Here is a 26,539-nt window from a genome sequence, read left to right on the forward strand (position 1 = left end):
GTACACTTTTCTCCTTTCTCAGAGGAAATGGGGGGGGACTGTGGGGGGCTGTTCCTTTATTTGATCCCAGTATTAAACTCGGGATTTCAAATATGAGTTACTCACCAGCAATGTTGAAGAATCTTAAGCATGTAAAACTTTACAGGAAAGATTAAGTGAAAATTCGGAGAGAACTAGAGATTACCATGGTTTTAAAAAATGAAACCAATTGCTGAGCCCTCATTCAGAGTGTGGGGTGAATGAGAGCATTGTCTTAGCAAGAATTCCAAGAAGCAGTTAGTGAAAACAGCTTCTGGGACATGACAAGTGGACAATTTCTGTCACAATCTAAAGCCTAAAGTAGACTGGTGCTGCTCCGAATTATTTTTGAGGCCCAGCATTTGCCCAAAGAGCAGCCATTTCATCGCCGACATTCTGCTGCTGCTGTTTGGCAGGGTGGAGGGGGAAGAGAGCGAAAGTGCGCATGATGCTTAGGCAACAAATGAACCAATGCTCCCTGCCGCAACGGCCATTTCACGACATGCCAAAGTCATGGCAAGACTTTGGCTCCTACCCAGTGCTGAGCGAGCACATTTATTCATTATTTTCCGCCAATCAGAGTGGAACACTCACAAGATGACTCACCAAAACCAAATATACCAAAAGGGGAAGGACTATAGGTCAGTGATAGGGCAGATGGTTCATGTAGAAGGCCCCAACCCCACCCCAGTTTCATCCTCAGCATATCCAGGTAGGGGCAGGGAATGTCTCCAGCCTCAACACTTGCTCCCTGAGCTAGATGGACCCAATGGTCTGATTCAGTGTAAAGCAGTTTTCTATACTTTGAGGCCGAATAATCCAAAACTCTAGCTGCGGAGCAGTGAGGAAGATCAACTGCTGCACCCAAAGCTCCACCAGCAAATGCTGGCCAGGGTGGAAAATTGGAGGGAGGGTTGATGTTGTCGTGCTATTTATTTATCTATTTTTGCTGCACCAGCTCCAGGCCTGAAGATTGGGCCTCTCAGTGGTTCCATAGGGCTTTGGAGTATGAGTATCAGTATGAAGAAACCTGGCATCAAGATTCTAAATCATTATCAGTGCATATTTGGTAAAGTCTTGCTAATCTATACAGACTTCCACCAAGCTTCTCTCTACTCTTGCAGGAGGCCTTGTATCTCATTTCCCCCTCTTATGTGTTTTATTTATTGTGAAGATCCAATCGCCTGGCAAAAAACAGGTGGGGTTGGTTCACAGATTGAAAGCTCATGCCAAATACAGAAGCCAGCTGTCACTTGAATTAAACCCCCACGGTAGAACTGGACTCTGACATCTTGACGCAACTCTTTTTTTTAAACAAATAAATAATGTCACTTTTCAAAAGCCACAAATGAGCTGAGGATTGCTACACCCGCTCATCCTGATAGGTGAAACAAATGCCTCTAACCTTATCAAGTCTCTCTTACTCAATGAGGTTGTGGTGTATAGAGATGAAATTAGGAAGAGCGATTGATCCTTTCCAAAAATAAAAATAAAATGGGGGGAAAGCTAGGGTGTGAATGGAAGACTGTACAGGTCAAGCACAGCTGGGAACCTGAAATACAATCTTCTTCGAATTAAAGCTCTCAAGGTCACAAAATCAAATTAGTCCCGAACCACCAATCCTATGCTCTTGTTAGCACTGCTAAAAGATTCTCAGATTCTGCCTGAGACCGTGACTATATTCTGTCATAAAATAGAGAAATTTTCTGTCAGAAAATAGAGAAAGGTGGAAAGGATTTGCTGAAACAATTAATAGAAATGGAATACAAAAAGGGATGTGAGAGGAGGTCGAGGAAACAAGGGAATGAAAGAGAGGGTATTGAAATGGTATGATGTGTGTTTTTGAATTGTTTTCGCTCTGTCTTGTTTTGTTTAATGTGTTAATGTTGTGTTGTGTGTTGTTTATATATTGTACTTATTTTTTTCTTTCTTTTGCTTTTGCTTTTTTCTTTTCTTTTTTCTTTTTTGTAAGATTTAAAAGTAATAAATATTATTATTATTTTTTTAAAAAAGAGACCGTGACTATAGATGGCTCCTTGCATTATTTTATTCTGTTTGTAAGTCACCTTGGGGACCATAGATGGAAAAATGGAGTTTAAATCTTTTAAGTAAGTGAACAAAATAAAGTGGATTAGAATCACTACACATTTAATTAAGGTATGCTCAAGTTCACTTAAACTCAAAATAGTTGCAACCCAGTACCATGCTTTACAGCACAATTCTGTGCACCTGTACTTGGAAGTAACACTTACTGATTTTAATGGAACTTGACTCCAAGTAAGTGTGTTTCGGATTGCAGCCATATGCCACACTTTATTTTCCACAAGCAAGATGGATGAACTGCAGCAAACACTGTTTTCTTTTCATCTGATACATGCTTATGAAAGGATTTCCCCAAATACCTGTATTCATTACTACTTTATTCAGGATACATGGATCCGAATTATCCTCCCAGTTGTGCACATTGGTTATATTTGTCACACAACCCATGCTTCCTATCTTTTTTTAAAAAAAAACCAAAAACAAACATCTATACATACTCGCAGAAAAATCTCAGTCGTAGAAAAAGTAAGCTGATAAATACAAACAAAAATAAAAAACAATTTGTAACACAAAGTAAAAGATATATGGCTGAATATGTAGTTGCTATTCCAAGATATTATAAAGTCCATTTTTAATAAAGCCCCCAGGCAATGATGCAACTGCACACATGCGCATTACACCGAACCCAGAAGTGACCTGAAAATGTCGCAAAAAGGGGTGGAACAGGCGGTTTGCAGGTTTTTTCCAATGGGTGTTCCAATTCTACACAATTTCACGTCAATGCGCAGTGCCTCAGAACGCAAACTGACCGCTGCCTGTATTTGGTGTTTAGTAGCCGGTCTTTTATACAACACCACACTTTTTATACACACTTTAAAAGATTCATGTATGCATTAAGACTACTCAACCTGTGTGAAGATAAAGCTTATCTATGAGCAGTGCGTTACAAGAGAAACTAATCTGTTTTTTAAGAAATCTCATGACCTCCCCTAACAGGCCAATACTTCAGAGCTGTGAGACTCACTTAAGTGTTTATGAGTAGAAGTTAAAATATACAGAAGCACAAGAAACAAAATTATCTTTTGGTATGCCCAAGCACATGACACAACTGCAACATGGACACACAGCAACCTACTGAACATCTGTACATGTTTTAAGGACATAAGAAGAAAAACGTGCTGGATCAGACCAAAGGCCTTTCTAGTCCAGTATCCTGTTCTCACAGTGGCCTACGGGAAGCCTGCATTTAGGGCCCAACTCAAGTGCAATATTTGTGATTCCCAACAACTGGAATTCATTTTCTTAGAAACAAAATCTACTTGTGTGGCGCAGTCACATCACACAAGGCCACACATGTGCAGTTTCAACTTTCGCCCTGGCCATATTCTTATGCCTCCATGACTGCCTTCCCCTCCCTCACCGAGTCACCTATGACAAATTGCCAGCTGCCTCACAGGTCTTATTTTTCAGCTACAAAAGATAATTGGGGAGGTGGGTGTGATGGCTGGTTTTTTTTTTAAGAGCAAAGAGATATTTGATACACATTCTACTCTCTCCTGCCCACTCTCCAGATTTTGCAGGTGCAAGAGCGACTTCTGCTCTTTTGCATATCTGAAAAAACACAAGCGCCGTGAAGTACTAACGCACAAATCTCGCCCACAATTAGAAATGTATGCTAAAGACAAATCTGACCATGGGAGAGATCTGTGCATCACCAGAGCATGTACTGAATTTTCTTCAGTTATACAGAGGGGGGAAATGATTCCTGACCAAAAAACAACCACCGCCATACAAATTAACCTAAATAATGCCCCCTATATTGTTCTTCAGGCCACAGAGTTGTTAGGCGGGCTCACACCTAGCTAGCTGTTTTTAACAGGAAACAAAGAAACCACCAGTTTATCTACCGGTAATTCAGCATATGCACATTTGCTGTGTATAGGAACTCTTTTAAGGCAGGGTGTGCAAGCAATCCGTTTGCAAACACTTCATTGCTCTTATAAATCAACTGAAGTCCCTGTATGTCAACTAGTGCTTTACACACATAGCACTTAAATCGCTGCACACCAAACATTGCTTCACACACACACACACACACACACACACACACACACACTTTCTTAACATCCCCACTCCAAACTTTCTGTGGGACTTGCATGGGATTTGCAAACAAGAAGTCACAAGGAAACAAATGGAGGTGACAGAGCAGCTGAACTAGACAGATTGCACCTTAAACCTGTGTTTACATTTGGTACTTTTTTGAGATTAACAAACATTTCCACTCATTCCAGCAAGGGCCTTGTGGAGAACACTGCAGTGTGTCACAGAGTTAATCCTGATTCTCTTGAAGGAGAAAAGGATAATGTCGCTAACATTTGGTGTGTCTATGAGGAGAAGCGACTGGATGTTAAGATTTGGATGGGGCGAACACATTGTTGTGAATACAAGCCCTTAAGTTCTCTCGACCTTGAGTAAATCACTATCTCCTTGTCATTCTTACTTCACAGGGCGGTCGTGAGGACATGTTGTAACCTGCTTGGTGCCCCTTGACAGCAATAAGAATGCTGAACAGAGATTTTGATTTCAAACCATCAACCAAATGTTCGTCTTCGGGCCACTGGTTTGTGTTGATTGCCAGTTCGTTTCTGGGCACAATTTAAGGTGCTCACATTAGTGTTTAAATGATTCTCACCCCAAATGCACTATCAGATGTCAAGGAAATAAACAACTATCTGACTTTTAGAAGACATCTGAAGGCAGCCCTGTATCGGGAAATTTTTTAATGTCTAATGCACCAGGAAACAATACTATTTGGGAGACAGTAGCCAATATACCATATTTTTCGCTCTATAACACGCACCTGACCATAACACGCACATTGTTTTTAGAGGAGGAAAACAAGGGAAAAAACATTCTGAATGAAACAGTGGATGTATCATTTTTGGGCTTCATGCTGTGGCCACAGACGTGATCTGATGGTGAATTTGGAGTGACCCAATGCCAAAATCCTGAGAATTCCTGTGGATCCATGCTTTGTAACCACGTTTTTGGACCATTGCAGCCCCAGGCAACAGTGGGTGCATTATTTTTTTGGTGCAGGCTGTAGCCATGGACATGCTATGTGATCTGATGGTGAATTTGGGGTGACCCAATGCAAGGATCCTGAGAATCCCTGTGGATCCATGCTTTTTAACCACATTTTTGCACCATTGCAGCCCCAGGCAACAGTGGGTGCGTGATTTTTTTGGTGCAGGCTGTAGCCATGGACATGCTATGTGATCTGATGGTGAATTTGGGGTGACCCAATGCAAAGATCCTGAGGATCTATGTGGATCTATGCTTTGTAACCACATTTTAAGTGGGGAGCAAAGGAAAAACAAAGAAGGGATATTAGAGGGGTGTGCAGAGAAGCAGCTGGCTAAGAATGCAGGAGAGGGATTTAACGGGTTGGAGAAAAGAAAGGCAAAAGTTTTCCCCCACCCAAGCCAGCCAGCCAGCCAGCCAGCCATCTCTCTCTCTCTCTCTCTCTCTCTCTCTCTCTCTCTCTCTCTCTCCCTCCCTCCCTCCCTCCCTCCTCCTCTCTCTCTCTCCCTCCCCCCTCTCTCTCTCCCTCCCCCCCTCTCTCTCCCTCTCCCCCAGCAGCAACGGAGCTTGCCTGGAGGGGAGGGGCTTTCCCTGCTCTTTGTTCCGTTTCAGCAAACACAGCAACGAAACAGAGGAGGGTGGGCAGTAAGACCCTGAGGCAGAATGCAGGAAAGCAACCGCTTCCTCTTTTCAGTTTTCCCTTCTCAATGAAGCGCCGCGATTTGATTTTTTGCCTGGCGATTTGATATTTGCCTGGTTTTTCAGCTCCAGGGACCACCATTCGCTCTATAACACGCACAGACATTTCCCCTTCCTTTTTAGGAGAAAAAATCTGCGTGTTATAGAGGGGAAAATACGGTATATTCCTGACTACCAAGATTGCCCAAGATTCTTATCAACTGGCAAACAGGTTCTGGTATTTTGTTTTGAAGTAGTAATATTAATACTTAATATCTGTATTGCCACATTTAGCAAGGAAAAGTATAGCTTTCAGGCCCAGTGTGGTGTCGTGGTTAGAATGACTGCATTCGCACAATACATTTGAAGCAGTATGATACCACTTTAAACGGTCATGGCTTCCCCCAAAGAATTCTGGGAGTGGTAGTTTGTTACAGATGTTAAGAGTTGTGAGAAAACTTCTATTCCCCCCACAGAACTCCCTGTGAATAGGACCCAATTGTTAAACCACTCTGGAATTGCTGCTGTGTGTGTGGAATAGTGGTCTCCTAACAATTGTCATCACTCTTAACAACAACTCCCATAATGTTTTTGGGCACTGGTGGAGGAACAGGGGTGCAGGGGGAGCGCACCCCCCCAGCGGCACAATCCCAGTGGGGTGCCATTGCAGCTCCCCCCCGTGCGCAGGGTGCCATGCCCCCGGGACATGCGTCACGCCCCTGTGGGCAGTGTGCCATGCTACCAGGACGTGCGCCAGCCACGACCTTGCCTGCTCTTCACCTGCCCCCAAAGCTTGAAGCTCCACCACTGCTTTTGGGGAAGCCAAGACTGTTAAAGGTAAAGGGACCCCTGACCACCAGGTCCAGTCGTGACCGACTCTGGGGTTGCGGCGCTCATCTCGCTTTATTGGCCGAGGGAGCCGGCGTAGACCTTCCGGGTCATGTGTCCAGCATGACTAAGCTACTTCTGGCGAACCAGAGCAGCACACGGAAACGCCGTTTACCTTCCCGCTGGAGTGGTACCTATTTATCTACTTAGACTTTGACGTGCTTTCGAACTGCTGGGTTGGCAGCAGCAGGGACCGAACAACAGGAGCTCACCCCGTCTTATACTGCTTCAAATGTATTGTGTGAATGTGACTGGTGCCACATTAGGACTGAGAAAGCTAGGTTCAAGCCCGCACTCATCCACAAAGCTCGCCAGATCAACCTGGGTCAATCTACCTCTCAGGGTGGTTGCGATAATAAAATATGGGTGGCTCATTGGGAAGAACCATGGCTATACAAGGCCTCGGGTTTCTTGGAGGAAAGGTGAGATAAAGATGTAAAGTAAGAAACAAAAGCAAATGTGGCTTCCCTGCTCCCTATCAACACAAGAGACGAGCATATATATGTTTTTCTAAGTCCATATGGACCTCACCTCAACTCACCTGATGCACATCCTGGGTTGAACTCGCTATTCCAAAGAAAGTTTCACATGTCTTTAACATGGAAATGTTCCATTATTGAGTGAGCTGCAATTGTTCAGAGGGATAATTTGGCATGCATTTAAGAACATATTTATCACAGCCTCCATTTTTGCATTTCATTTCCCTTCCTTATAATGTTTAGCCTTCCACAACTATGGGTGTATAAATATCCCTGCCAACTTAAGATAGCACTTCTTCTATTTGAGGAAGTGAAAACATTCCTCTTCAACCAGGCCTTGGGCTGATTAACACTCGATGTCCTTTTAAATGTGTTGGTGGGAGGCAGGGATTATGGGCTTGGTTTGGTTTGTTCTTGTTTCTATTATGCATTTTGTATTTTTATGCCGTGAACCTGCCCCGAGATCTTCGGATGAAGGGCAGTATACAAATTTAATTAGATATTTCTTCTGCGGTTGTCAGAACTATATGAATCTTGAAACCAGCTTGCATTAGGCAAATTAATGGAGGAGAAAAGACTACAAGCTGCAATGGCTACTATGCTCTACGCTTCACTGTCAGAGCCAGTGTGCCTCCGAATACCAGTTGCTGTTCAAGTTTTTTTGTTTGTTTAATAAAGTTTATATACCACTTGATTGTAAAAATAAAATCCTCAAGACAGTTAAAGTTGGAAGAGAACTCTCACGCTCTAGGGCTGGGCAACATATTGATATATTGTCCAAAACTAATTTGAAGTCCATATCGTGATAGCGGTTTCATAACTTTTGACCTGGCAATATATTGCAAATCGCGATGTGTGTGTGTGTATACTATGCAACCGGAGAAGGAACTGGCAAACCACTCCAGTATTTTGCCAAGAAAACTCCATGGACATAAAAAAGGAGAAGCTTTGAGAAGAAGTGAGAGTTTCCAAAGTATGCTCTGGTTCATGGGGTCACAGAGAGTCGGACACAACAAAGACGACTAAACAACAAAATACTATGCAAAAATCACAAAGTGGGGAAAACCATGAAGCCAGGCAGTGCCTCTACATTGCTCCATCCTTATTTCACACATCGCGATATATCATTATATAGCGATGTTTAGCTGGTGATATATTGTGACGTTGAAAAGCAGATTGCCCAACCCTATTGTGCTCACGTCTTGCTTTTAGGCTTCCCATAGGAACGGCCTCAGTCCAGTATACCTGAAGAAACGTCTACACCCCCATCGTTCAGCCCGGACACTAAGGTCTAGCGCCAAGGGCCTTCTGGCGGTTCCTTCACTGAGAGGAGTGAGGTTACGGGGAACCAGACCAAGGCCTTCTCGGTAGTGCCGCCTGCCCTGTGGAATGCCCTCCTATCGGATGTCAAGGAAATAAACAACTATCTGACTTTTAGAAGACATCTGAAGGTAGTCCTGTTTAAGGAAGTTTTTAATAAAAAAAATTCCTTCCTACCAGGTATCTGAAGAAGTGTGCATGCACACGAAAGCTCATACCAAGAACTACCGGTAACTTAGTTGGTCTTTAAGGTGCTACTGGAAGGAATTTTTTTTGTTTTGACTATGGCAGACCAACACGGCTACCTATCTGTAACTGAAGTTTTTAATGTTTGATTTTTTTCACATTTTTCATATTTTGTTGGGAGCTGCCCAGGGTGGCTGGGGAAACCCAGCTAGAAGGACAGGGTATGTCTGTATGTATAAATAATTTTTCTAAATTAGTATTATTATTATGGCATCTGGTTGGCTACCATGAGAATAGGGTGCTGGACTAGTCACCTTTGGTTTGATCCAGGAGGGCTCTTATGTTCTTAAAGTCTCCAAGAGCCCCTGTAAATATATCTGATGTCCTTTGCCTGAGATCCATCGGCTTTCATTTTATAAACAATAATACAGCCTTACGCCCCAGTCCTAAACATTTATTTAACTGGATATGACTTCCAAATAGGTGTGTTAAGGGCTGCAATCTTATATTAAATGTGTGTGTTTCTACACTCATAACTGGAGCCAAGCTTTTGTGAAGAACGCTTTTGATGCTATGTCTATTTCTACCCCTCAAAAAGTGAGAGAGCTCAACAAACAATGCACAGTCAAAAGGCAAGTTGATAAATGCTGGGTCGACGCCAGCAATGGCATAAGGCAGCCATGCCCAAAGGAAGCACATGTTCGTACTTGTGGCAGCTCACCCGAGCCTTGAGGGCAAAGAAAAGGGAGTTCTCCTCTTCCGTTCTGTTCCTCCAGAACGAAAAGAAGCTAATGTTTAATAGGAGGTGCAGTTTAAATATTGTTAAGCCCATCGCAAACAGTTTTTCTTCACATTAGGCTCCTCATTCCAATATATGCATTACTTTATTTCACATAAAATATTCAAGAGTTGAATGAGAGTTGTTTCATCTCAGTTCCTGGAGCGAAACAAAGTTTTGCTGAAATGAAGTTCTCTAGCACTGTTGCATTTGATAGGACTTATTCCCAAGAATAAGGGAATAATAGAATAGGGATGCAGGTGGCGCTGTGGGTTAAACCACAGAGCCTAGGGCTTGCTGATCAGAAGGTTCGAATCCCTGCAACAATCCCCAGCAGTTCGAATCCCCGCAACAATCCCCAGCAGTTCGAATCCCCGCAACGGGGTGAGCTCCTGTTTTTTGGTCCCAGCTCCTGGCAACCTAGCAGTTCAAAAGCACGTCAAAGTGCAAGTAGATAAAATAGGTACCGCTCCGGTGGGAAGGTAAACGGCGTTTCCGTGCACTGCTCAGGTGCGCCAGAAGCGGCTTAGTCATGCTGGCCACATGACCCGGAAGCTGTCTGAGAACAAACGCCGGCTCCCTCGGCCTACAGAGTGAGATGAGCGCGCAACCCCAGAGTCGGTCACGACTGGACCTAATGGTCAGGGGTCCCTTTACCTTTACCTTATTCCCAAGAAATGTGAGTATAGGACTGCAGACTAAGAGAATGAAGTTGAAATCCTATGCTCACTTACCTGGGAATAAACCCCGTTGAACTCAATGGGACTTACTTCTGGGTAGACATGCACAGGATTGCACTGCTGAGAATATGAAATTTGTGGGTTGAATTTTAGCTGTGCCGTGAAGTCAGCAAGAGGCCGTAAGCAACACTCTCAGCCTTAACTGTACATCTACAATTAGGATAATGCTGGGTGATCGTACTAGGTTGGTGTAAGGAAGATAAAGTACGTAAGAACACGCCATTCTAAAGTGCTAAATCAGGCTTCCTCAACCTCAGCCCTCCAGATGTTTTGAGACTACAATTCCCAGCATCCCTGACCACTGGTCCTGCTAGCTAGGGATCAAGGGAGTTGCAGGCCAAAAACATCTGGAGGGCCGAGGCTGAGGAAGCCTGTGCTAAATGTATAAAAGTGCTACACTTATGAAAACCTAGGATTATATGTAAATTATTGAATCAGATGATCTTTGGGGTTTGCAGACTGCCCTGCTCTGAAGCCCTGACAATCAGCTGAGTTATAGTCCCCCCTCAAATGCCAAGCACAGCTTTCTGAAAGCATTGATCAGCTGACAACCAGAATTTTACAATCAGCAGGCTGCTATGCACAGGGCTCTGCAAACCGCATTTTGGCCCAGCAGTATCTTCACCAGCCCCACACCGGTCATCATACAGAATCACAGAAACCAAGGGCCATCTAGCACAACCCCCTCCAATGCATGTATCAAGTAAAAGACAAGTGGACATGGCTTCGCAAAACAAACTCGCAGGCCAAATATTTGGCCCACAGACCAGAGGTTTCCCACCAGTTATTAACGTGTTCAGGTTAAGAGGCAATTCTGATCTCACCAATTACCTACAGATGAGCAAGCCACACAACACAGTTGCGTGGGTCTTAAAGGTGGCATCACTTCACCTGTTTACCATGCTCTTTTATCAGGTTCTTCCCCAGCGCAAAATTGGTTATTTAGTCTTGACCAAAAGTGTGTCCTTCAAAAAATATACCCAGATGGTTCCTGCACACAGCTTTCTCTTATGCCAAATGTTCAAGCAATGATACAATTTTAACTACGAGTGTTTTCCGTTTTTCAACCTGCGCCTAGAATCACAGAATTGTAGAGTTCGAAGGGACCACAAGGGTCATCTGGTCCAACCCGCTGCCATGCATGAAGCTTTTGCGCCAAGTGGGACTCAAACCCCAAACCCTGCACTTAAGAGTCTCGTGCTCTACCCCTTTACAGCTGATTCATCTGCAGCATACCCTCCAACATTTCTCCAATAGGGGCATCCCATTCCATAATGATAATTTTACTATTTATACCCCACACTTCTTACTGGGTTGCCCCAGCCACTCTGGGCAGCTTCCAACACCTATAAAAACACAATAAAGCATTAAACATTAAACAAACCTCCCTATGCAGGATTGCCTTCAGACAGCTTAATGGTTGGATAACTCCATACCCCACAACATTTCTCCAATGAAAATAGGGACATCCTAAGGAAAATGGGATCAAATCAGAAACAGGGGCAGCTTCTCTAAATCGGGAACGTCCCTGGAAAATAGGGGCACTTGGTAATAACTGAGTACTTTCATTGCTTTTCAATAATATTTGTGGATTCCTCTGCGCCCCCCCCCCGCTACGTCCATGGGCACAGGAGATGGGCAGGAAAGGGGGAGGAAATGAAGCGACAGGCAACAATTCCAAATATGAACAACTCCAAATCCTTACCTAGTTTGGAATGAGGCATCAATTATTTTTATTTTTGGACTGCTCTTTTGTGAAAGCATGGTAGATCACAGGTGTTATGTGTAAGGTAAAGCTAAAGGGACCGCTGACCATTAGGTCCAGTCGTGACCGACTCTGGGGTTGCGGTGCTCATCTCGCTTTATTGGCCGAGGGAGCCGGTGTACAGCTTCCGGGTCATGTGGCCGGCATGACTAAGCCACTTCTGGCGAACCAGAGCAGCACACAGAAACACCGTTTACCTTCCTGCCGGAGCGGTATCTATTTATCTACTTGCACTTTGACGTGCTTTCAAACTGCTAGGTTGCCAGGAGCAGGGACCGAGCAACGGGAGCTCACCCCGTCGCGGGGATTCGAACCGCCAACCTTCTGATCAGCAAGTCCTAGGCTCTGTGGTTTAACCCACAGTGCCACCTGCGTCCCTTGGTGTTATGTGTACATGTAAACAAATACCCATGGATCTCAGGTTTCCTGGCTTGGAGCAACACACACACACACACACACACGGCTGCTGTTTTGTGCAAATCTGGTAGATTGAGAAACTTGTATTATTTTTTAATTTTAAAAAACACACACTAAAGGTGTGTGCTCACAGGTAAACAGATACCAGTGTGCATAACCATAATTACCTCCGGCAAGGCCAGCCCACCTATGTAGTGGTGTGAAGTAACTGCCTTAGGCAGCAGAAGACCCCGAGGAAGCACCCTCATGGGCACCTCCTGCCACGCCCACACCTCTGCCAGAGAAGTGGTGCCAGGATAGGTGCTCATATCCTGTGAGATCTTATCAAAGTCTTGCAAGATGTCGAAGAGAGCAAAGTATCTCATGTGGGTGAGATCTTGCAAGCTCTTTCAGGGTATCGGCGCCTAGGCCAGCACTGCAGTGCTGGTACAGCTGGCAGGTGGCACAGTGGTGGCAAGTGCCCCACGGGTGGTGGTGGTGAGGTGGTTTGGCAGAGCACAGGGGCACTTCCACAGCCCAGGTGGGGCTCGCTAGCTAGGGGAGGAGGTGTGTGATTCGTCAGCTGGAGTAGAATCAGAACAGGTGAGGGTCACATGCCTTGTCAAGCCCAGAAGGTATAGCAGGAAAGGCATCCTGGCTAGGCCTCATGAGATTTAGGTGAGATCTTGCAAGCTCTTTCAGGGAATCAGCACCAATGCCAACCAACACTGCTTCTACACAAGGTGACACAGCTGGTGGCCTTGGTGGTGGTGGCTCCCATACACTTCAACATTTATCCGATGAAAGTAGGGACGTCCCATTCCATAATGATAATTTTACTATTTATACCCCACACATCTTACTAGGTTGCCCCAGCCACTCTGGGCAGCTTTCAACATCTATAAAAACATAATAAAACATTTTTTAAAAAGCTTCCCTATCCAAGATTGTCTTCAGATGGTTCAGGGGTCTGAAAACTCCATCCCCTCCAACATTTCTCCAATGAAAATAGGAACAGCCTAAGGAAAAGTGGGACATTCCAGGATCAAGTCAGAAGCAGCTTCTCTAAATCCTTGGAGAATAGGGACCCTTGGAGGATCTGCTGCAGCAACCTGCAGATAATCATGTTTAGTCACATGAACTTAAGGCAATTTCTGAAGAGCAAACCTCTGTGTTAACAGCACAGAGACGGCCAGACTGTGGTTGTGCTTGTTTTTCTGAACCAGGTGGCAACCCAATTTAAAAGCCTCTCCCTCATTTGAGCGGCTTGTTTACTACATCCGTCCGCAAGAAGAGTTAAGGAAAAGTTGGGGGCAAGCATATCTTGTGATTGTCATGAGAGAGATGTAGCTCAGCTGTGCGTTGGCATGACTGGGCAAAGCTTAAAGGTAAAGGTAAAGGTACCCCTGCCCGTACGGGCCAGTCTTGACAGACTCTGGGGTTGTGCGCCCATCTCACTTAAGAGGCCAGGGGCCAGCGCTGTCCGGAGACACTTCCGGGTCACGTGGCCAGCGTGACATCGCTGCTCTGGCCAGAGCCAGAGCCAGAGCCGCACACGGAAACGCCGTTTACCTTCCTGCTGGTAAGCGGTCCCTATTTATCTACTTGCACCCGGAGGTGCTTTCGAACTGCTAGGTTGGCAGGCGCTGGGACCGAGCAGCGGGAGCGCACCCCGCCGCAGGGATTCGAACCACCGACCTTTCGATCGGCAAGTCCTAGGCGCTGAGGCTTTAACCCACAGCGCCACCTGCGTCCCACTAAAAGCAAAGCTTACACACCCACAAAATGCCAAAGGATTCTTTCCTCTTCTTCTTCAAAAAATGGCACCGTTCAAATGCTGTTCCAAACCGGGCATCCTGCCTTTTTCAACGTGCTTTCCTGAAGGGGAGCATATAAACACTTGCTTATTTTAGCACCGCCCTTCGGCGTTGCTGCTCAACCGACCTGAAAAGTTTGCATTCCCTGAGGGGGTAAGGTCTTTTTGTTCCCCTGCACCCCCGTCGGCATTCTTTGTTAGCAGGGATCAGGAATGCGCAAACACACTGGGGCAGGTTTTGTTTTGTTCCAAACCAAGCCTTTCCCGAGAATCTCGGCTGGCTTAATGGATCCCCAACTCTAGTTCTCCCTCAGGTAGTGGATCCCGGAGCAACAACCCGGATCAGCCACTTTTTTTTTTCCAAAACACCCAGTTCCCTTCCGACATTTTGATCCGTCCCATCCGTCCGTCGCGTTTTCTGCAGCAACTCTTTGATTTCCCCCCCTATCATAATACAGCCCGCCATAACAGGTGGTTGGTGGGTCCTTCGATCCCCATTTTGGGTTTTAGCCAAAAATAACACACCCATGCACAAAATAACTCCATGCAAATCCGCGATCGGGGGGTCGGTTGGGGAGAGGGAGGCATTTCCCAACACACACACACCGGCGGAAGTTGGTGTCCTTGGGAGCCTCACCCTGCCTCCTGGCTCCACACCTCCATCCCCCTGGTGGAGAAATCGCAAGGCGGGCACAGGCGGAGAACAAACTTCCGAATAAGCAGCGCCTCCGGCTCCGCTTCCCCAAAGCTGAGCGGATCCTGTCCAGCCCGGGGTTCCATCCCCGACAGGACCCCAAGGAGTGGGGGAAAGCACAGAATCGCGGCTCGCAGCGACGGATCTTTTGATCCAAGCGAGCGCGCCGCTTCGCATGGCAGCCTGTGCGCGCGCGAGTGGGGTTACTTCTGCCCGATCGCAGCACCTGCGGGCCTTGCGCGCGCCGCGAGGGCGCAGCACGTTTGCATCCTCCCCCCACCCCTTGCAAAAGAAGCAAACAACTTAAATCGACTTCGGAATCTGGCGATCAGCGCTTCAGCCCAGCCAAGAGCTCTGCCCAAGACAGAGGATCCGCATTAAGGCTTCTCGGAAGCCAGAAACTGTTCCAGTCCAGTACGCGGCGCATCTAGGACTAGGCAAGCCGAGGGATCCCGCCCCCCCCCCAATTTACTAGCCCCCTTCCAAAAAACCCAGCCGGGATCAAGATGCAGGCAACTTCTTTTCCCCACCACGGACCCACTTACAGCCTCTTGTCCTCGGGCTGCAGCTGCCGGTGCATCGCCAGGGAGAAGCCGAAGAGGCTTCCGGAGTCCCCGCTCCACATGACCACGTTGCCCGTGTCCAGGTTGAAGGCGAGGACGAGCCCCGGCAGGAGGAACAGGTAGAGAAGCGGCGGCATGGGGCCGGGAGGGTGCGCCACGCGCGGCTGCAAATCCCAGGGAAGGGCTTGTCGCTGGATGGAGGGCGAGCAGGAAAATCCAGGCTGGCGGGGCGCGCTCCTCGCCCGGTTTGGCTGCCCGCCTCGCTTGCCACTCCGTGAATGAGCTCGTTGTTCTCTCCGGAGACTCGCTCGGGCTTTGCACCAAGTGACGAACAACAAGCGCGGAGCCCCGCCCCGTCTCTCCCCGAGCGCGCAGGGCTGCCTTGCCGCGCTCTGCCCTGCCCTGCCCAGCCCGGCCCGGCCTGCCGGAACTCCGCTTTGCCTGTTGCCCAGAAAATCTGAGTCAAGGCGGCTGGAATCATTCGGGCTGACCGCTCTCCAGGAACAGATTGGGGCGTGTTCATAAGAAGCGCAGAGTTGGCACGGATCTCGAGGGTCATGTAGTCCAAACCCCCTGCTGCAATGCAGGAATTCTGCCCACAGGACTCGAACCGCCAACTTTCTGGTTAACAGCCAGAGACTCACTGTTCTCCAATGTTAGGATGCGGTCCAGCTTCACTGCTGTTAGTGTGCTGTTGTTATTATTATTGTTATTGTTATTATTTATTAAATTTATATATACCACCATTCTTCCTTATGTGAGATCCCGCCCCCGCCCCCCCAAACCAGAGATGACAACTTTCTGGAACAGATGGCAGACCCCAGATTGGCTTTCTGCCAAAATCTTTTCCAGGCTAAACATACCCAGCTCCTTCAACAGTTCCTCATAAGGCTTGGTTTCCAGACCCTTGATAATAATAATAATAATAATAATAATAATAATAATAATAATAATAATAATTTATTATTTGTACCCCGCCCATCTGGTTGGGTTTCCCCAGCCACTCTGGGCGGCTTCCAACAAAGATAAAAGATACACTGAAATGTCACATATTAAAAACTTCCCTGAACAGGGCTGCCTTCAGATGTCTTCTGAATGTCAGGTAGATGTTTATCGCTTTGACATCTGATGGGAGGGCATTCCACAGGGCGGGCGCCACTACCGAGTTGCCCTCCTCTGCACACCTTCCAGCTTGTCAACATCCTTCCTAAATTGGGGTGCCCAGAATTGGACACAGTATTCCAGGTGTAGTCTGACCAAGGAAGAATAGAGTGGTCTAGGAAGATGCAGTTAGCCCTGCGAGCCCCAACTTGTAGTGGCTATTTATCTATTCATATCCCACTCCTACAAGGAGCTCAAGGCACCCATAGGCAATGAAACATCCCCCTCGCCCACAGACATTTTATTCTCATAAGGACCCTGTCAGCTCAGTAGAGAGAAAGCATAGCATATAGCCCTCTCAGTGACCTTCATGGGTAAGTAGGTTGGTATTTGAACATGAATTTCAGCACACCAAGATTCCCGTGCCTACAACCCACCGGCTGTCTGCGAAAGCTAAACCATAATAATATGTCCTCGTGAAGGAGCTCCTTTCTGGCCTTGCACACATTCCATGCTCCTGTACCAAGCCAAAAATTCTAAACCAATATGAAACTGAGTGTCTCCATTCTTACTCGCTGCAGACGGTGTTCTGCTGGCATTTCCTGTGGCAAACAACTGAGGTGTGTTAATGACGGGCACATGCCCTTACACACCTATGTGCGCATGCACCTGGGAGCCTTGACTGGGCAGCGCCTGCGTAACATGAGTGCATAAATGTTTTAAGGTCCTGTGGTTCATGTGTCGGACGGACGAGCTCACTATCTGGCAACCTAGGACCACCTGACCCTGCAATTGTGTTTGCTTCAGGTGTTGCCCTGGTGCCTCCGTAAACAACCACCTAAAGTACGAATGACAAGACACATCCTCCGCACAGCTCTCTGGTTATATGTGCACTTAAGGCGGACTCCGTTGCCATTGGTATATTTGCCGGAGGACAGGTTGATGTGTTCTACCCAAGCAAATACAAATAGCCAGTGTGGTGTAGTGGTTAAGAGCGGTAGTCTCGTAATCTGGGGAACCGGGTTCGCTTCCCCACTCCTCCACATGCAGCTGCTGGGTGACCTTGGGCCAGTCACACTTCCTTGAAGTCTCTCAGCCCCACTCACCTCACAGAGTGTTTGTTGTGGGGGAGGAAGGGAAAGGAGAATGTTAGCCGCTTTGAGACTCCTTAAAGGGAGTGAAAGGCGGGATATCAAATCCAAACTCTTCTTCTTCTTCTTTGCCACATCTGATGTGGAGCTGCTCCTCAACTTCCTAGGTACCTCTCTGCTTCTTTACTTTTGCTTGCTTCCACCACAAAAAAAGCTTTCTTGGTATCAGCAAAAAAAAATTGTAACATATCAGCTGTTCAGGGGAAACCAGCTAGAGTTCACTCAGTTTCCTATGTTCCTAATTATCAATAGGAAATAAAGACTTACAGATTGATTAGAGCTAAGGCTGGAAAGTTGTGGTTACCTGGTTGTAATGTGATTGGTTGGTTGGTTTTTCCAATACAGTATGTTGTATGGAATGTTAATGTGTCATATGATCCCCCCTTTCTTCCCAGGGCATACAGTCGTACCTTGGATCCCAATCCTGAACGCCTTACGAGTTGTTGAACGTTTTGGTTCCTGAACACCGTAAACCTGGAAGTGACTGTTCCGGTTTGCAAACGTTCTTTGGAACCCGAACGTCCAACGGGGCTTCCGCTGCTTCCAATTGGCTGCAGCAGCTTCCTGCAACCAATCGGAACCCACGCTTTGGATTCCAAAGGTTTGGAAGTCAAACAGACTTCTGGAGTGGTTTCCGTTCGAATTCCAAGGTACCACTGCAATTTATTTCTGTATATATTTTTCAGTGTAAATTGCTAGAAAACCCTTTGGGTGGAAAGTGACTAAATAATAATAATAATAATAATAATAATAATAATAATAATAATAATAATAATAATTTGTTTGTTTTTATTGTGAGCTGCTTTTGGGAAGAAATGGCAGGATGCAGGGTTGTGTTGTTTTTTTAAAAAAAGTAATAAATACGTTTCTGTGGAAGTCATTGTTGCCAAGGATGGTCTCTCGGCAAGATGTAAGCTGTGAGTCTCTTGAGCTCACACGTGTCCTGCCATCGCTGGATTTTCAGCTGCCTGTTTATTAATGGCATGCTGGGACTCTGCCAAGCGCACTGCAAGATGTGGGCCTGCTGGGGTTCCATATTGAGCTGTAGCCGTGCCAGCAATGCTCTCCTCATCAATGTAACGATTCTTTGCCTAATGATAGGGTTGAATCTGAAATGTTCATTTTTAAAGAGGGGGGGAAAGGTGGGTAGGGAGCTGGAGCCAAATGAGGCACTCCAATCTGCCTTCTGGATACACTTTAAGAATGGTCTCTTTCATCGCTAAAGTCTTCATCTGTCAGAGGGACACAAAAAAAGCACATTTGCACATGTTTTTGGCCTGAAGTGTATAATTTTGTTGGTGTATGTTGAACACACAGCTGTGTATCTTTCAGGCAGCAGGTGAAATGAGTTCGTAAACCAAATATACGATTATTATTTTTTCTAACCTAGATTACAATCAATGCATTTTAGAATAAAACTCTGTAAAAAAACCCCGAATAGGTTTGTTCTGAATGTCAGTAATTGCAATCTGGCAGTCCAGGGTTTTAAGTACCATTGAAATCATGGGTAGGAGTCCTGTAGCCATCTTAGCGCTGTGGGATGTTTGGCTCCCACAGGAGGCAGCGATGGCGGCCGCCATCTTGGATTAGACAGATTTGTGGAGGTAAAGGCTATCAGTGGCTATTAGTCACGATGGCTATGCTTTGCCTTCATGGTTGGAGGCTGTATGTTTCCATACCCTCCAACATTTCACTGATGAAAATAGGGACATTCTGAACATCAGGTGCTAGAAATCATAGGAGGGGAGAGTATTCCTGTGCTTGGGTCATGTTTGTGGACTTCCCATAGCCATCTGGTTGGTTACTATGAGAATAGGATGCTGGACTCGATGGACCACTGGCCTGATCCTGCAGCTCCTACCTCCATAACGTTGAGCATCCTGGTAGCACGTAATAGAAGATCATTGAAACGAAGTGTGCGTCTTAGGTCTTCATTCAGCACTGTATGTCGGTGCTTGCTTCATGCTAGCATAAAGCGGACCATGTCAGGCCGCAGTAAAAATGTTTGTTTTTAAAGTGTGCTAAGCTCCGTTCATTTCTTTCTCTGCCTTGCACGCAAGCTGCAAAAGGAACAGCGCACTGACAACTGGACTCGTCTCCTTCCAAAGTAGAACCGCCAAAGGACTGAGTCAGCAGCACAGAGAGGTTTTTTTGGTAAACGAAGGCCTGAGCTATTTGCCCCGGACAATGGCTTCATTTCCCCATGTAAGCAAAACCTCTGCATAGTTGCCGTTAGTTACCAGAATGCAAAGAGGTCTGTTAGCTGGGGCAGTCGTGTTACACGAGACGAGAGTCTGGGAGATAATAAATCGCCCCTGTTAAGCGTCGCTCAGGGTCTACATTTCAGCACAGAACTGTTAGAAACCACTGACAATACCAATACATATTTGGATTTAAGTACTCAGATACCTCCTATGTGAACCTCTCAGTGCTTCCATGTCTACAGTACGTAGATTATTTTGTGGAAGTGGGTTTCGTTTTGGGGGTCCCTTTGAGAGCCTCAGTAGAAAATACTGCGGTATTAGACAGCACAGTAAGTGCAAGCTGAAAATCTCGAGGTCGGTATTCCCCAACTTTGGGTCTCCAGCTGTTTTTGGACTACAACTCCCATCATTCCTAGCTATCAGGACCAGTGGTCAGGGATGATGGGAGTTGTAGTCCAAAAACAGCTGAAGACCCAAGGTTGGAAAACACTGCTCCAGGTCGTTTCTACGCTTGTTCAAGCTTAGGAGAATTTCATGGTGCTATAGATACTTTTAGTTACCTTGATGGAGTAACATCTAGGATGTGGGGTTAGAGTTACAGAATTGCATGTGGACAATGTGGCTTGGGGTGGGGGCTGTAGCCCGTTAGGAAAGCACTTGGTTTTCATTCAGATGGTAGCAGGTTCAAACCCGCCCCCCCCAGCTGGGGATTGGACTGGGAAAGTCATCTTGTCCCCCAAAGTCAACTTTGGAGAACCAGGCCTTTAAGAAGCATGAAGTCTCTTCGGTCAAAAGGCCAACACTCACCCACAGCCACGGCACTTTAGGCAAAACCATAAAGGTAAAGGGTAAAGGGACCCCTGACCATGAGGTGCAGTCATGACCGACTCTGGGGTTGTGGTGCTCATTTCGCTTTATTGGCCGAGGGAGCCGGTGTACAGCTTCCAGGTCATGTGGCCAGCATGACTAAGCTGCTTTTGGCGAACCAGAGCAGCACACAGAAACGCCGTTTACCTTCCTGCCGGAGCGGTACCTATTTATCTACTTGCAGTTTTGACGTGCTTTTGAACTGCTAGGTTGGCAGGAGCAAGGACCGAACAACGGGAGCTCACCCCGTCGCAGGGATTCGAACCACCGACCTTCTGATCAGAAAGTCCTAGGCTCTGTGATTTAACCCACAGCGCCACCCGTCCCCAGGCAAAACCATAGCATATATCAATTCAGAGTAAATCAAGACTGTCTAAACTCACGACAAATTGAAAGGAAGTGAGAGAGATAGGGGGCAGTGAGGGAGAATGGGTGGAACAGTTTAAGGGAGCAGAAGTCCTTTTGTTCGCTGAAGGTATATGAAGAGAAACAAGGGTCAGAAGACGAGGCAAGGTCATGTTAAAGTGAGGACAAGGAGTTTGGGCTGGAGACAGGAAGCCTGTGAGGGAATCTGATAACATTCAGCCACAATGAGTACATCAGCACCATTTCAACATTGACAAAGTAGCTCTGATTGCTCCCACACATTACATGTCGGACAATTAGATTTTGCCACGTGTGTGTGTGTGTGTGTGTTTAATTAGGAGCTGCTGCAACCATTCTCACATCTTGATGAGTGTACCTGCATGACAGACATGTGTCCAAACATATATGCCTAGCACGGTTAATTTAAAAACACCAACCTCTAAGCAGTTTACAGTACATACAAAATAAATATAAAATCTTAAGGATATGCAGATAGAAATCAACAGATGTTGGAAACAAGTAGGCATAATAAAATGATCAAATACACATAAAAAACAAATAGATATAATAAAATTATCTGTCTTCCTGTGCATACATTTTTTTCTTTTTTAAGGCTGGCATCAAAAACAGTACAATGGGGGTGCTTGCCTAGTATTTATTTATTTGTGTTATTTACATTTTCAGGTGTATTCTTCAAATAATCTAAAGTGAGAAGTGGCTGTTGAATGAAAACAGAAAAAGTACTTTTTCATGTTCACCCATTCACTTATACCTTACCACAAACATTGCTTGTTTTGGTGAAACACATGCAAACAAAGAATCGGGGCCTCTGTAAGTACATTTGCTTTCAATGCTTTCTATCGGTTTATGTTTTCCACCTTAACCTTTGTTTGGCTATTATCTACCCAGTTATTTCTAACTATAACTTTTAAGGCCAAGGGTTTTCCATTTATGCTTACATTTCTTCACTAAAAGCAGTTTTATTCCAGCCCATGGATCTACAGTACTTAAAAAGGTTTCACTTACCTAACTCTTTGCAGAGTTGGGGCCTAGTTACAGGGCGTTTTTAAACAGCAATTGTATCGAAATGCTGGCTTTTTTCTTATTTCTCTCCTCCTTTATAATGTGCTTATTTCCACTCTCGCCCCCTGCCAAGCAAAGCCCATTCACTATTTCATGCCAGAAACTTTTTTTAAGAGAATAAAACTTTGCCAAATAAAGAGACATGCCAGACGGGAAGTGGATGAGCGTGGGGTGGGTTTTTTTGGGGGGGGAGGGGTTTAAAATTAGCCTCCAGCCAGTCCTGCATGAAAGGAGGAAAGGGCTAAAGGAATAAACGTACACACACACACACACTTTGTAAGGAAGCCCCCGCCATCCCATTCCTCTGTGGAGCTCCAGTTTCGCTCTTCAAAATGCTTGATTGCATTATGCTGTTGTGAACAGACAAGCTTAGCAAGTGAACAGTAAATCTAATCAGTTTGGCATAAGGGGTTTCATGGGATCAGGGCAGACAATAGGAATAGTTGTGCGAGCTTCGCTGACTTCAAGTGATTCACTAGTTTATCCATTAGAGCCAAAGTCGTAACAAAGCAACCATTAATTACTGATGTGCAGGACTCGCCAACGATGGGCGGGGGTTGGGTGACCCATTCATGACAATTCGGGAAAGCCATTGTCTTAAGAGAAGCAATTAATACACAATGGTTTGTAGCGGTTCTATTCTTTCACTGCTCGTCCATAATTCTCTTCCCTAGGCTTTTACTCTAATGGCCTTTTTGACAAAACCTAGAAAACTGTTACTGGAATATAGAACTAATCCTCATAGTTTTGGAACAAACTTAACAGAAAGCAAGTTCTAAGTTATCTTCAGTTCTTACCTTAATAATTCCCAGAGGAACTCCACGCTCCCCCTGTAAGTCCTAGCACTCAAAATCGGAGTGTTAAAAATAATATTTTTGTTACAAGTAATTACTGGTTTGAACAGACTCTCTTAGTCTTCTTTTCAGTCTTCTCAGAATCTTGGGCACATCATAGACTTTCCCCCACAAATAGACCAACAGTCCATCGTTGATAGACAATGCAGCCTGATTATTTAACGGCTTGGGTGACCTGTGAACCTCTAGAAGCTATTCGATGGTGGCTCCCACCATCCCTGACCATTGGTCATGCTAGCCAAGGTTGATGGAAGTTGGAGAACCCTGGGAAGTCCCAGGGTAAAATGAACACAATGGAAACCACTCCCAAATTATCCCAAGCTACAGAACATACCATACGTTTAAAGCACATTTCCTCCCAGAATCCTGGGAACTTTACCCCTCAGAGAGCTACAGTTCCCTTAACAAACTACAATTTCCAGGATTCTTTGCGGGGAAGTTGTGTGTTTTAAATGTATGTCCTAAATGTTTACATCCAAGTATCTGGATCAGGAAATAAGGGTAAGTCCTGTTGGTTCATTTCTCTGTTCAATAGGTGTAATGTAGAACTCTTGAAAAAACACCCTTGCACAGATCGATGTCATGCTCACTTTCAGATAAGGATAGAAACAAACACAAGTTGGTTGCTTTCACGATTTATTCAGTCAGTGAATTTTGGTGAAATGTCTGCTGTAGGTTTCCTTCCTGCTGGAAGACATTTCTACATCATGACTGCAGCGAGCCGACACCTAAATATTTTGATGTGCTCTGTCTCCACACGCCAGAGATAGAGAAGATTCATGCCCTCAGGTGGCTTTTATGTGAGGTATTTACACTGCTGCTCCTGGGTGTCTATTATCCAGTCCTGTAGTGGGTGGAAGATAACATCACAGGAGTTAAGCAATAATGTCTCTAATGAATCAAATAGTGTCATGAACCAGCAGTCTTTTAATATCAAACAGATTAACTTTCACTGAGTCACAGCCAGCCAGATCTGCAAACCACACGGAGTCAGCACATTTGGGCTAATACAGGTTAAGGCCAAAATCACACATTTGTTTTCAAATGCTTTAATGATCACTCCGGAATCTGCGTCACTTAATGCCCTGACAAGGCATGTGTTTCCTGCTTTACAGTCACTGTGTTCCTCCAACTTGTGCAGAAGACCTTCAGCCAAATTGCTGGCCCACACCCTGACTTGGAGGAGATGCGGTTACTGACAATCTAACCCTCTCGAATTCTTCATTACCTGCCATGCTACATCACCAATTATTTGACTATCTTCCCAACCCTGGTCTCCATGAAACTGACAGTTGTGGGTGGGTGGGAGTGAAATCCTTGTAAATATCGCAAAAAACCTCTCTTTGATCTTAAACGAATGTTTTAATTGAAATATTGAGAGGGACACAACCCAGTTGTGCTCCAGGAAGATACCTCTGTACAGGAAGGGGGGAATGTTTCTTTTTCTTCCTTCTTTCCATGAGCAACAACCTAGGCAGGCCAGTTGCATCAGAGGCGCTCCAGTAAGCCTCCCACTACCCTCCTTTAGGTTTCTTCTACTCCCAGATGGGAGCAAATTCTGGGAGAAGCGATGGGTGCAGGGTGGGGGATAGAATATCCCTCCCTCCCAGCTGCTAGTGCCACCACTTAAGTGCTTCCGTCACCACATTCCTGTTGTTGTTGCCCGTGCATCATTGCAGCCATCTGGGAACACAGCTCTTTCCAGTCTTTCCAGTCCAAGTCTTAAGACTGTATCTGCTAAGGCAATTTCACCTGTTTAAGCCACAGCTGTGGAACTTACGGTACTCCAGATGTTGTTAGACTACAGCTCTTCTCCTACTATTGTATGTGTCGGGGTTGCCAAATGATGAAGGGAATTTGGTTTGTGGTATTAAAGGAAATAGAAATCGAAACTGTCAGGATAACAAAATCCAGTGTTGTTTTTTCACATATATGAAGACACAGGGCTGAGGAAGAAAACACACAGCAACACAGGGATGTCAGTGGAGAGATACTCTTGATCAGGGGTCGGCAACCTGTGGTCCATGGGCCACAAGTGGCCCACGGGGGTCATTTAACCAACCCACGAGCCACCCCCGAACCGAGCTGTCTGTTCGGTGAGTCCCCACGCACTGCACTAAACTGGTGCAGCGTGGCATGGGGACTCGCTTCTGCGGCACTGAAAATCACGTCTGTGCAGACGCTGAAAATTGCGTCTGTGCAGACCCCAGAAATTGTGGGCGCACATGCTTATGCACGTGCGCGATCCAGCCCACAGAGGGATCTCTGCTGGAGTGAACCGGCCCAGGCGAGGTAAACCTTGCCAACCCCTGCTCTTGATAAAAGACTGTGGCTGGAATAAGTACTCCTTTTCCTTCTTAAGAAGTGGAGATTCGCAGATGAACCTGTCTGGAGGCACATGCTAAATGGTCCTTCAGTGAGGAAGCAATGGTTCGGCTTGCATTTCTGAGCATCTTTTCGTCTTCTTCTTATTGTACTGTTCTTGCAGTTTCTAGGAAATCTATAAAATCTTTTACCAAAAAAGGATAGCGGGGGGAAATGTTGTTGTTGTTACGAATAATTATGCTAATAGATTTCAATCGAAAACTGAGTGACTAATTTATAGACCACCTGCTTAAATGGAAATCCACTTAGCTAATTCAAGCATTTGGCGGCCATCCAACCAGGTAACTTGAAACCTTATGGGAGCAATTCATCAGGCGCTATAGTGGCTTTGCAGACTTCATTAGTTTCAGCAGAGCTTGTCCAAAGTTCGTTATTAGGATGAGAAGTTTGCAGGGACAGTTTCTAGATAGTCTCCCACTTCTTGTAAGGATCCTTTCATTTATGAACCGCATATCTAACGGGAATGGATTAAAGGCGTAGCAAAGATTAAGCTTTTAGATAAATTGAGTTGGCTCATTGATATGAAGACGTCATTCCATTGTTAGTCCCACATTCAGTAATTGCCTAACGCTGAACATCATTCAACATACTGGAGAGCAGCTCTGCTTGCCATCAATGCTGCTCCGATAGATCGGATTTTAAACAATGATCATTCTACTACTGCGTTCTCCTTTTCACTTCTGCTACATTTTGGGCTTAGACAGCAGAAACCTGTGCATGTCTCCCAAGTTTATTCAATTGTTTGACCTCATCAATGAAGAGGGGATTGTGGGATGGATGGGAAAGACTTGTTCTTTCATAAACCTAAAATCTTCCAGTATTGACCCATGTAACATTTCCTCTACTGAGTTAAGAAAGATTTAAAATCTGTCCCTTTTAATGGAAGAATTAGCGCTGAAAAGCCATACAATGGAATTCTGTTGGAGAGAGCAGACAATAGCAGCCTGTCATTTTCTTCTTAATTTTTCCCTTGGCTGTTTGTATGTGAGGGCTTATATCTGAATGGTAAATTCAAACCATTTTCTGAAACAATAAAGAAGTTCTGACAGCACTCCATTTCTGCTTTGATTAGTTGTAATC

The 26,539-nt window shown here is 45.5% G+C and overlaps 1 protein-coding gene and 1 long non-coding RNA gene across 4 annotated transcripts in view; one reads left to right on the forward strand and one right to left on the reverse strand.

The window, feature by feature from the left end:
- Positions 1 to 16,110, reverse strand: part of ITGA6 (integrin subunit alpha 6) — a 69,017-nt gene extending 52,907 nt beyond the window's left edge. Inside the window, exon 1 of one of the 2 annotated variants that reach the window (XM_083705822.1) lies at positions 15,431 to 16,110. In XM_083705822.1, the coding sequence (XP_083561948.1) occupies positions 15,431 to 15,585 (155 nt within the window). In that variant the 5' untranslated portion in view covers positions 15,586 to 16,110. The remainder of the gene's footprint in view (positions 1 to 15,430) is intronic. The other variant, XM_083705821.1, reaches the window with a different exon arrangement.
- Positions 15,435 to 24,633, forward strand: LOC310833250. Of its 2 annotated transcripts, none has more exons than XR_014558607.1 (4): positions 15,435 to 15,567; positions 19,761 to 19,905; positions 21,822 to 21,968; positions 24,190 to 24,630. It is a non-coding gene; the product is annotated as an uncharacterized lncRNA (long non-coding RNA). The 2 variants fall into 2 exon arrangements; XR_014558608.1 differs by lacking the exon at positions 15,435 to 15,567 and adding an exon at positions 17,767 to 17,807 and having other exon boundaries at positions 24,190 to 24,633.
- The last annotated feature ends 1,906 nt before the right edge of the window (positions 24,634 to 26,539 follow it).

Source organism: Podarcis gaigeae (assembly GCF_964106915.1).
Source record: "Podarcis gaigeae genome assembly, chromosome: 1".
Classification (NCBI taxonomy): Eukaryota; Metazoa; Chordata; class Lepidosauria; order Squamata; family Lacertidae; genus Podarcis; species Podarcis gaigeae.